General features: G+C 35.9%; 1 protein-coding gene across 1 annotated transcript in view; it reads left to right on the forward strand.

Annotated features, from left to right (window-relative positions):
* The window catches only part of LOC134794767 (dynein axonemal heavy chain 1-like), a 140,788-nt gene that overhangs the window by 99,722 nt on the left and 28,728 nt on the right, over positions 1–12,338 (forward strand). The window contains exon 54 of the mRNA XM_063766550.1: positions 2,629–2,850. Within this exon, the coding sequence (XP_063622620.1) occupies positions 2,629–2,850 (222 nt within the window). The remainder of the gene's footprint in view (positions 1–2,628; positions 2,851–12,338) is intronic.

Below are 12,338 nucleotides of genomic sequence, written 5' to 3' on the forward strand. Positions count from 1 at the left end.
CTTGAGGAGTGTGCAATAGAAAAACAATAGAAAAATATTACATAAGTACATTCGTTAACGAGTTACTACTCGTGTATTCAACAAACGACATACGCTCCATAACATGGAGATTTAATATAGATGTATGTTCATACCAGAGTTGGGCAAAATTAGTTAAATAAAATAAAATGAGAATGGTAACGTTAGTTTTAATAACGGCAACTTATTTTGTCAATTTATCATGAGTTTACCAATTAGCTTGAATTCGACATGACACACTTATGAATTTATCATCGACATGGTTTTGGAAGTATTAGGTCCTTACCTATGAAATTGGCGTTTTTGTTCATAGATATAAGTCTGATCCTAGTTTTTTTTTTTTTTACAAAAGTACATACACAATTACAATAAAACTACAATATGATTTCGCCAAACTGCTTGACAGCAATTAATTGTTATTTTTTATTGTTAAGTGTTCAGAATTAAGCCTTGAAAATAGGTCTTTTCATGTGCTGTCGGTTCGAGTATTAAAATTACTTATATTTTTCTAATGGTACCAATTTTCAAGAAATGGAGATATTGAAAACATACCTTAAAGGTGTCAAAAATTACTGGAAAAATTTTGTTTGGTTTGAATTAGCCATCAAAAAAATATCCGCAAAATTAATTGTATGGAAATTCGTGTTTCGTTGAAATTCTCCGAACAAAACGCCAATTTCATAGGTAATGACCTAATATTTTAATTATTCGAGCAGATGGTTATCATGGTTATTCAAACTAACGTTTTAGTTGATAAAGTTAGAATAAGGTTCGTTTTACGACCGCTACTTCCTTTATTCCTTATGAAATCATTTGATCAGTCAATAAAGCTCAGGCTTTATTTTAGTTTAATCACAGATTGCAATTATAAGTGCCCAACTCTGATTCATACTATTAATACGTTTAATATCCGATATGTCATAAAGGTGTTGTATTTCCATACAAGGGAAAATAATTATAACTACGTGTTCTAGTAATTTAGCTTCATCGAGGCTTTCATAAGTAATGCTGCGTTGGGCAGCGTCGCTGAATGAAAACCGATATCGGTATAAAAGCACTAGGTTAAAAAAAACCATGTTAATAGCTAATAGCACTAGGTACACAAGTTACATAACGTAACCCTGCATTATGGTTTCCAATTTGGACTTAGATCGTCACGTTATTTTCTTTTAAATAATGTATCGTCTTGTCGGTCTTGTGCGCATGCAATCGCAATATTATGTATAAACTTACATAGTGACCAGAATGATTTAAAAAGTGGAGTTCCGAAAGGTCATATATTATAATGCCCAACATTTTAATAAAAGCAATATCTTAGATGCATTCGTAACAATATTACGTTATACACTGACGCCAATCGCGTTTAAAAACTTCATACTAGAGGCATTGCTAATACAAACTCAACAGGGGTTTACTTCAGAGGTATTCAATTGGCAAGATTTAATTTTTAGTTTACTCATCGGTGTCACGGTTACAAAGCCAGTGTATTCATACAATTTTAGTACCGCAAACTGACCTCAAAAGGTGCAACAGATCGTATATCTTAATGTACATAAAACAATATCCTACTGTAGTTTGCTACTACAGTTGTACTATGCTATTTTGCTACGCAACAAAACTAAATAATGAGTCCTTAGCCTGAGTTTGAAATAATCGATGTGGTACACCATCATACAATCGAGTTTGATAATATAGAAACATTATAATGACCTTCGATCTAATTTTCACTGACTCGTATGTAATATTCAAAAACGCTTAAATGACAACTGTAGATTTTAAATTTCATATTTTTATTATAAGTGAGACTACCTGGCATCCGTTCGTACGTTCTTTCTACACATACATATACCAAAATTGGGCAAATCATCATCATGATCGTTAATAATATATACAGTATATTTAATACAGATATGACGGTAGGTTCTTAAACCAATTTTATTTAAAATGAAAGGGAGTAAAAAAAATATATAAAGAAATGACTTACCAAAATTTAATACACTTTCCGGTAAACATAGTTTACTCACTGATACAAACGAAAAAGAAAAGAAAACCTTACGTTCGTGCGGCGTGGCAAAAATCCTATCGATTTTTGTTAGATCCAACTTCTGAAATTGTTGGGTTATTACCGGGTCGATGATGAAAACTAATACTTGTACCAATATTTTAACTTTATTCATTTGTTATAAACATAATAACAACCAATTTACAATCAAATATTCAAGACGTCTTCACTCTAACTTGTCCGTACTCGAACTGGCCACTTGTCACTGGTATACCCCCTTTTTTTTACAATTCAACATGGCGGGAACCAGTGACAAGTATGAGTCAATTGATACTCTTTTATAAATTATTCATAAACAAAAGTAAGAATGATCAAAATATAAGCTATTAATAAATAATGATCCTTACACTTGGACACAGTGTAAAAATAAAAAGTAACAGTGGTCCGACGGCCTTTGACGTGTACCGAGCTAATAACAATGGCGATGACAACGATGTATGCAGCTCGGGTGTGCGTGACCTCCCCTCTCCTCCCCCCTCCGTCTCCTCTCGTCGAAATGTATAAACTATGACTTGGATATAATCCCTACACGATCTTAATACTTCCAGATAAAAATGGAATCCTTCTTAGAAGACTTAAACAACATCCTAAGCTCCGGCGACGTCCCCAACATCTACGAAGTGGAGGACTTGGATAAGATCTTCATGTCCGTCCGTCACGCCGTGATGGAGATGAACCTGCCTGCTACCAAGACGAATCTCTTCTCTTGCTATCAGAAGAGAGTTCGGAGCAACCTGCACATAGTCATCGTCATGAGTCCTGTCGGAGAGGTAAGTCTTGCCTCTTCTGGAGCTAAATGAACAAATATGTCCACTACTAAGACGAATCTCTTCACTTGCTATCAGAAGAGAGTTCGGAGCAACCTGCATATTGTCAGCATCGTCATGAGTCCTGTCGGAGAGGTAAAAATTAACGGTTGTCGAGCACAGTCGGTAGTGAGCCTGCCTACAAAGTTGGATTGAGATCGTATTCGAATTCCGGCAAGGAAATCTATTGCCATGGTCATGGCTAGTTGCCTAGGGAAAAACAACTCTTAAAATCTTGATTTTATGGTATTTACATCCATGCATTTTGGTGGTTGTCGCGAACATGCGAACCGGCTAATAGTTGCCAGCGTCATGGAGTAGATGGCGCTCGCAGTCATGTTTAAGTTAAATAACCGCTTCTAGGTTATTGTGATTTTTTAGGACAAGACAAGAGGGTAGACGCCGAACGATAGTAAGAAAGGGAGGTTATGTGCGAACAGATACGGAGGGAGAATTTTGCTTTGGGGATCAATTCAACGGCTTTCTTATGGTGTTATTAGATTAATGATGTGCCTCATGTAAATTGTGACTAACGTATATCAGTATTCAGAGTGAACAGTGATCCGAGGGAATTGTTGATGGCTAATATGAACTTATGGTAAACTTAGTGTGAGGAATGGGGTCGCTATAAGGGGAGGTTTGGAGGCGACTATGAGGTTCAAGAAACCAGGTGGATAATCAGGTGAAATTCATTTTATATGCAGGTAATAAAGTAGGACACCAGCAATGAGTGAATCGTCATCTCACTAACGCCCAGGCCTCATATAGGTATGTAGTATGATTACATATCGCTAACCAGTATCAGTAAAGGCATCATCTCATTCGATAGGTTAACAAGTATGGTGAGCTTGACGACATGGTGGAGATGCTGGGATTTTATGCACATGCACTGTAATCATCATCAAAAGTAACATATGAAAAGTCAATTTATATATGCACGTACAACTAAAGAGTTACATTTTTTGGTTTGTTCAGTTCAATTTAATGTTTTATTTCAGGCATGAAATGAAGCCCATATTTATGTAATCCTATTCTTGCAAAAAGGCGTTAAGCAGGCGAATATGTTAGTGGTTCACCGGAGCACATATGCAATTAAGTGCCTACATTTTATTGAACATTCTTGCTCTTTGATATACAAGAGATTGCAAATGTCAGTAAATATATATATAGTTTATAAAAAATAGGTACCTATCTAAATACAAAAATTTCCTTGGTACATTATATAAATACAAAATTGTTTCAAAAAATTCTACTTGGAATACATAATACTAAAAAGCTCGCTTTAATCTTTGAAAGCAGTGTGTTAATCAATCAGTCCTATAGAGTGCAAATTTGGAGTTGATTCCTCATGTTAAGCAGTAGAATGGAATTTCAAGTGATGGTTTTGAATGATAAAAATATTTGAAAGCATATGTTATATATTTAACGTTTTACAGCCAGTATTTGTCACTGGTTGATGTGATACAAATGTTTGTGTCTCCAGGGCAGCAAAGTTTGTTTTTAACCCACGTGCCTTGAAACCCTCGCAACGCTCAGGATTCCAACATTTCTATGTTATAAGAATGAGAGAGTGGCTAAGATTGTCACATCAGAAAAGGCACAATATGGGTATGTTTACTATAAATTCTATCAGAGAGGTGTTTATAATCAGTTTTTAAACACTAACTTGGTAAGACTACCTTCAACAAGAGCCATGGAACTGCTTAAGTCTCAGATTTCATTACGTTGAAACCAATCATTACGTACATTTTTCATTAAACATGTCTAAAAACGTGGGTGACGAAACGGACATTCAACTCAAGTTTTAACGCCCTAAGCAGTAGAAATTTACACTTATCAGCAATAATCCTGAACTGAAATATATATATGTCATGTATCAAAGAAAAGGTGAAGAAGCTCCAATGGCAATATTTGATAAAAGTAACTAGATTTTTTCTCAAAGTTGTGAATAATCTTATTGTTCTCTTAAATATCATATGATTGGTACCGTTACCATACCTGCTCATGCCTAACAAGTTTAAGTTGAACAGGAGGTTTATATATAATCTATATTTGGGTGTATGTTATGATTATGTTCACAAGAACATGGTTTCATTTTGATATTTATTATGTTTGATGATGTAGTTGACAAGTTGCTTTACTTGTTTAGTTTTAGTTACCTGACCAATCTTTGATAAAATCATGCACTAATAAAAATTTACGACATTTTGAAAAATAACGGTCTTGGATGATTCACGGTTAAGGGAAAGGTAATCACGGTCTATATAAATATATTTTGAATTAAAATTTGCTGGTCGATTTGTGAACCAGAATGGATCCTTTCAAACAGCGACTTTATCACCTGAGCTAGAAGATTCAAATTATGCAGTTGATCAACAATTTAACATTACTAATTATATTTGTTTTTAAATTGGGTTCTTAAGTGACGATTATGACATTTTTCGTAATTTAATTAAATGTAAGACATAAATGAAATCGCATAAATGATTAGATCTGTTAAAATAATTATATGCGAATTTTTTGGCATCCATGCCTTTGCAATTTTGTTTGTAACGTTGCATGAGTTAAGATCTTAATATTAAAATAATAAGAATCATAATCTCACATTCATTGTTCTGTGTGGCCGAATAGTTTTAGTACCAAATTGAAAGTTTATTTTTGATGCGGGTAGTTGATATTACTTATGGCTTACCAACTGTTGTTGCTTACAAACCAGTTTAGGTCTGACCTCCGATTTTGTATATATTCTATTACATCGGTATTTCGTTAAATTGGTGGTAAACAATATTTTGTGATTATGAAGTTCCACGCCAAGTTAATTATTACTGGATTGCATGCTTTTCTAGAAGATGCATTGCTTGCAGAATACCCGCTTCATCACAAATTATCAGCTCAGCCATGATTAAACTAGTCGTGAGCGCAAGTGTGGTGAAATGACAACAATTTATACTGCGTATCTTTTCATGAAACGAATGTATCATGTTTAACGTATTAGCCTTATACTTATATGATCAATATTTTTACAACAACACAATATTTTTTTATTGCTCACCAATATGTAAAGGAACTTAACACATATCACTTATACTATGGTGCACAACGGGCGGTCTTATCGCTAAAAGATTGATATCTTCCAGACAAACAAACCAGGCTATTATAATGGTATGTTTTGCGGATCCATATTTTCACTGGGCTTTAATCAGAACCATTGAGTTTAATTAAAAACTCGAATTTAACACTCATCACGTTTGAAGGACTAGAACCACTCATATCATAAGAGATGTTAATATGGAATTTCTTGCCTCATCGTTGTTTGTTGTTACAATCGTAAGGAATTGTAACGGATTGGTTTCTTGGAAGTCGGTACAATTTAGTTGTAATGTGCCTGAATGAAAATGCAGGAGGCACTTGAAATCAGATTACAACTTGACGTCATATGTACAATGTAGGTACATACTACTCAAACTCAAAGGACCAGGAACATCATTGGAACTCAATCAGAATCACTCAGCCATTCTAATGGTACCAGCAAACGGCCAAAAATGGGGCTCGCTAGATTTAACAATAGTAACATACTCAATTGGCATGCATGATATTTCTGTTCTGAAAGAATAAACGGGTAAAATGTTTGTAAACGAATAAAAAACTACCGAATTAATTTAAACAATATTCACTTACTTTATGGATTGCGTTTAATCAGCGTTACATTAAGGTTCCAAAGACTTGTCTGTTGATGTAATAAAGCATAGTATCTTAATTTATTCCCAATTAACATTTCAATATAGATTGTTATCAGAGAATCAGTAAATATCAACTTGGATATGTAACGGACAAAGGCAAAACTGTTTAGTATAAGCCACCACTAATATGTTTGCACTTAAGCAATACCCTAAGGTATAATGACTTCCTATTATTACTGAACCATTGATTCTTAGTGTGGAAAGTCCATAGATTAGTGATTAGATAAAGATTAACTAAACTTCTGAATTGTGTATGTATGTACATACGATGACCCAAACCTAAAGTGTTAAAAATGCTAAAATAAGTTATTATTGAAAAGACTCCCAGTGAAAGTCATACTGATTGAATGGGCTAGTGGTTTCTATATTATCTGCTAACTGATTTAGATACTTCTAAGTACATAGTACATACTTTACTTTTACTCGAACAGAAATGGATAAGGGAGTGGTAGATAATTTAAAGAATAGCCATTAGCCATGCATAACTAATTTGATTTTGTTAAATGAATTGGAATCAAGCAACACATATTAATTGATATCGCCTACCCAATCGAGATACTAAATACTAAAGAATACGAACCTACATATTCATAATAATTATAGAGACGGTAGTAAGACCATGGTGGATAGGTTTCTGAATAAGAGAAATTCTCAAGTATTCGGTTATTTAAATAAATGTGATAACGTATTTTTAACTATGATAGTAGTCATTATACCACTCTGTGCAAGTAGTTCTGAAATTAAATAATGGCATAATGACAAAGACACATGAGCATTTGTTACAGAGTATATTACCTATGTCTAGGTAACGAAAAGGAATAGTAGGTATTCGCTGCGTGCAAGGCAAGTGGTGGGGGGAGCCGAAACAAACTCAGCGCTTGATGTGGCTAAATGACAATATGACAAGTTAGCAAGCAGTGTTTCTGTCAATTCACATACTTTTCAGTTATTTTGTTCACGTTTCTTTTTGCCTTAAAAATCATATTTACAATAAAAATGGGCCACGATAGATGTTGTGTGGTAAACTGTAATAATACTAGATGGTCTAGACGAAACATTAATAATAATTAATATTTTTTTATTTTTAACACTAGGCTAGAAATTAGCCTTTTATATCATATTATATTTATTCCAGTCTCAACAGCGTATCGGCTAATTATTTTATCTCGTCTGTCAACACAGATTTTTCTCAGATGTTAATAAAATAGTATGGATAATACAGTGTGTACCAACATTAGGTGTTTGTAATATTATGTAGTTATAATGCCTGTTATTGAAAACTCGGTAAAAGCATACCTTTGGCACGTAGAGTTGTCTGTCGTCTATCACAACAGACATTGTGATGCGAGTGAACATTATTTCTAACATAAAATGTGTTGATTTAAACCTGTGAAGAAGGAAGGAAAGGGTGATAGGTAACTTCAATTAAGTATTAAACTTTATGTTATAGTAAAAGGAAGAGATCAATCATGAGCCAAATAATTATTGGTATATGATCGTGGCCTCAACTGTTAACTTGATTATCAGATTTAATCAGAATATTGAGATATAAAATGCAGGCTGGAGGCTGGAGCTACACAAGAATCAGAATCACAATTAGAATCAGATGTCATATAATGAAGTTCTATATGTATCTTTCTTCATTAATTTTAATATTGCTGTGAAATATCGTAGTGTTAAGGACATGGTATTTGTTTTATGTACGACTAAGTACTACAGGAGCAATAGTCACAAGACAGAGTTATCAGTTTTATTCGTGTCCCTATCGTGTCTCTTGGGTCACAGTGGACAGTTAGACACCTGTCCTGTGTGGTTCTTCACCAGTGCTCACCATCTGCAGTACCTAGATATGCTAGCCTGTAATGTGGCTTTGTCTTTAATATTTTTTCTGTTCGCCCACCGTGTGGCCATACGTCCATGCCTATCCCTACGCTTCCTTGCCATGTGGCCAGTGATTATGAGCTTCTCCAGACTATAGGATCCTCTTCTGCCTCGATAGCAGAAGAAAGTACGTGCGCGGTGAGTACAAATAGTGGATAACCTCGGTTTGATGTTGAGTTCGTCGAGACTTGATGCAATTTCACCTACTGCGTTCAAGCATTCTTCGCCAGCACCACCTATCAAATGCATCTGTCCTATGATGGGTTTCAGTTTTAATGGTCTAGGTTTGGACATGTACAGAAAGATCGAGAAAACAAGGCGTCCGCATTAGTGTGATACTGGTTGTATGTTCTCCCATATGCATACCCTGGAAAGTCGTTTCACCGCAGCTTTGGCTATCTGATCTCTTCTGACCACCCTTTGGTCGAAAACGCCATCGTCGCTTATTTAAGATCCCAAGTAAACCAACAACTTGCCTCTAGATCGTGCAATGTATTGGTACTCTTCATTTTACCAGATCGACATGCATCAACTTCGTCTTATTTCTTTTGATCCTGGGGTATGAATCTGGTCTGAATCCTGAGTATGGAGTTATGGACTCATATCTGACATGCTCAATTTTAGAAACAGAACCGCAAGTTATTTTCCACAGACACTTAATCTAATTATAGTCATGTCATTTGCAAAACTGAGGTTATTGATAAGTTGGCTATCAACCAGTGGCGGCGCGTCAAACATATCCATAGGCAAGCCGGGGCTAATTGGCTTACATATTTCCTTTACAACTCTGCTCAAACGTCCAAAAACAGGCAAGCCGGTGGGAATCGGCTTTTATGGACGCAGTCTCATACCAACTCAGACACCACCCTAACAGCCTTCCAATACTCATTATGTATTCACCGATGTTAGTAAACAGTTGCACTCCTTGGTCAACTTTAAAAAGATAACTCGGCGTGTTATCCCCATTTCGCTCATAACCCTGACATTTTACTCCAGTTAAGGAAATCAAAAGTCTTTGCGAAAGCCTTTAAAGAGTATACAGACGCCGTGCCCACTGTATTCTCTATTAATTGCCACACATTGAGTATTTGCTACTGAGAGTACTGAGTGAGTACCCTTCAATGTCTCTCATGGTTATCAAAGCTGTGAAGTGAAAATTCGTGAATAAAGGAAACTTAGTGGGTCAATTTGATAGACACAGCAGTGAAAATACCGTAGTACGGGAAGCGGGCGATTATTACACTTGAAGATCTGATCGGTTACATTAATTAAAGAATAGTCATGTAAAGTCGTAATGAATCGGTACCTCGGTAGGTACAGTTTGCTATGATGTTTCTACGATCCTTAGCATGATATATATATATAGGTTAGGTTAGGTATATTTAGGTCCACGGTAACGTAAATGTAACGCAGTAAAAAATAGTTGTTGACAGGTTTTGTAACTAACCAAGATGAAAATAAAGTGCTCAGTTTATATTATTTGAGTGTAGCTCAGGTTAAATGCATTGATGGCTTTCATACCTAATAGAGAGGCTGACACGACTGTCCCAATCTTTTTAAACTAGATTATTTCACACCAGCATCAGAAAATGATTAGAAAAATAAAAACTGCAGTAATTTTTGGCACAATATCTATTTAATAAATCAGAATGAACTACAAGAAAAGGCGACTTGACTCGAAATAAGTGCCTGATTTGACAAGTCTGTTAAATATCCTTAGCTTAGCTTAAGAAAATAAAAAATAATGTGGTTCTCTTGAGTTGTAGATACGTTCTTTCTTTTACATGTTGATTTGTGATTAAATGAGAATAGCGTAATTCTTCCTTGGCTGGGGAGGGCTGCCGGACATGAAGTAGATACACGAAGAGATGGATATGTCAGCAGTAGGTTTAATGAATAAGCAAGTATATTAAAATACTTCACATAGTAGATTACTGCCAGTAGTAATAAGTGAAGAGAAGTGGGAACTTAGGTTACATATACACGTCACGTTCGGATAAGACGGTCGCTTTTGTCTGTGTAATAACTATGGTTCGATCGCGCGGTCGCCGCGGTGTTTAATAAAGTTACAGTTGTTTAATTACGCAAATTATGCTGGTCATCATGTATACGTCTGCTGTAGTAGAAGTTCTGACCCTTGAAGTAGTGAAACAAGTTATTAACGATATCATAAGAGCAAAGCAGCATAAAACATCAGAACATCACAGATGGTAGTCATAGATAAAATATAGCGAGAATTGAGTTCTCACTGTCTAACAACACCGATGTTCGATATCAAATCGGTGTTGCCACGTTGTAACTAAGGACTGCTCGGAGCAATTTGGAACCGAACTCGCGAGATTGTGGGAAATACACATAGACATAGGACATAGATATAGGTTAGATAGAGAGATAAGTAACGGACCAGAGATGACAAATCGCAGCCGTGATCCTACTCAGCTCAGCTCAGACACCGATAAACGCTCAGTCGCTCGCACCAATCTCAGGATACTGCTTTCATTCTCAAATCAGAGATCAGTTAGTTTAGCACAGATATCAATGAATGCTCAGATCAGTCCCAAGATCATATTATTAATCAACTCAGCACAAACCTTGATGAATGCTCAGACCAATCTCAGGATCAAATTATTAATCAGCTCAGCACAAACATTGATGAATGCTCAGACCAGTCTCAGGATCCTGTTCTTTATCAGCTCAGCACAAATACAGATGAACAATCAGATCAGTCTCAGAAACGGTGTGCCACAGCACAATTTCTACGACATCATCAGAAATGGTACGAAATCTCAGGTCATGCCGATTCACAGCGCCAAAGCCGAGAGAGGCATTCAGAGGATGAACAGCTCAAATACATTATTATTCACATTAGTGTTCTTATCATCTAATTGTTAATTTATTTACATGTTTGCCTATGGACATCTAATTTCAATTAAAAGAGTAGCTTTTTCCTGCGGGGCGGGAGTGTCGCGAACATGCGAACCGGCTAATAGTTGCCAGCGTCATGGAGTAGATGGCGCTCGCAGTCATGTTTAAGTTAAATAACCGCTTCTAGGTTATTGTGATTTTTTAGGACAAGACAAGAGGGTAGACGCCGAACGATAGTAAGAAAGGGAGGTTATGTGCGAACAGATACGGAGGGAGAATTTTGCTTTGGGGATCAATTCAACGGCTTTCTTATGGTGTTATTAGATTAATGATGTGCCTCATGTAAATTGTGACTAACGTATATCAGTATTCAGAGTGAACAGTGATCCGAGGGAATTGTTGATGGCTAATATGAACTTATGGTAAACTTAGTGTGAGGAATGGGGTCGCTATAAGGGGAGGTTTGGAGGCGACTATGAGGTTCAAGAAACCAGGTGGATAATCAGGTGAAATTCATTTTATATGCAGGTAATAAAGTAGGACACCAGCAATGAGTGAATCGTCATCTCACTAACGCCCAGGCCTCATATAGGTATGTAGTATGATTACATATCGCTAACCAGTATCAGTAAAGGCATCATCTCATTCGATAGGTTAACAAGTATGGTGAGCTTGACGACAGTGGTAGTGTCTATAAGCGATTTCCATAATGTGTCATCTACTAAGTAGGTATGTTAGTAAAACGACCAAACGACGAACCTAGAACATTTCTTCTAAATTGTGTCTTGGCTAACGGGGCAGAATGACATCAAAAAAGCAGTTGAGCCACTTTTATATTGCGAGACTAGGTCGACTTGTATAATATTCATTGTGTCCGTGTCAAAGTTTTCTGGAAGACTAACTAGAGTTAGACCAAGAAAAGTCTGTAGCAATTTTGATAGCCCACGCAGTGTTATTTATACGTCA

The sequence above is a fragment of the Cydia splendana genome, chromosome 11 (assembly GCF_910591565.1).
Source record: "Cydia splendana chromosome 11, ilCydSple1.2, whole genome shotgun sequence".
NCBI lineage: Eukaryota > Metazoa > Arthropoda > Insecta > Lepidoptera > Tortricidae > Cydia > Cydia splendana.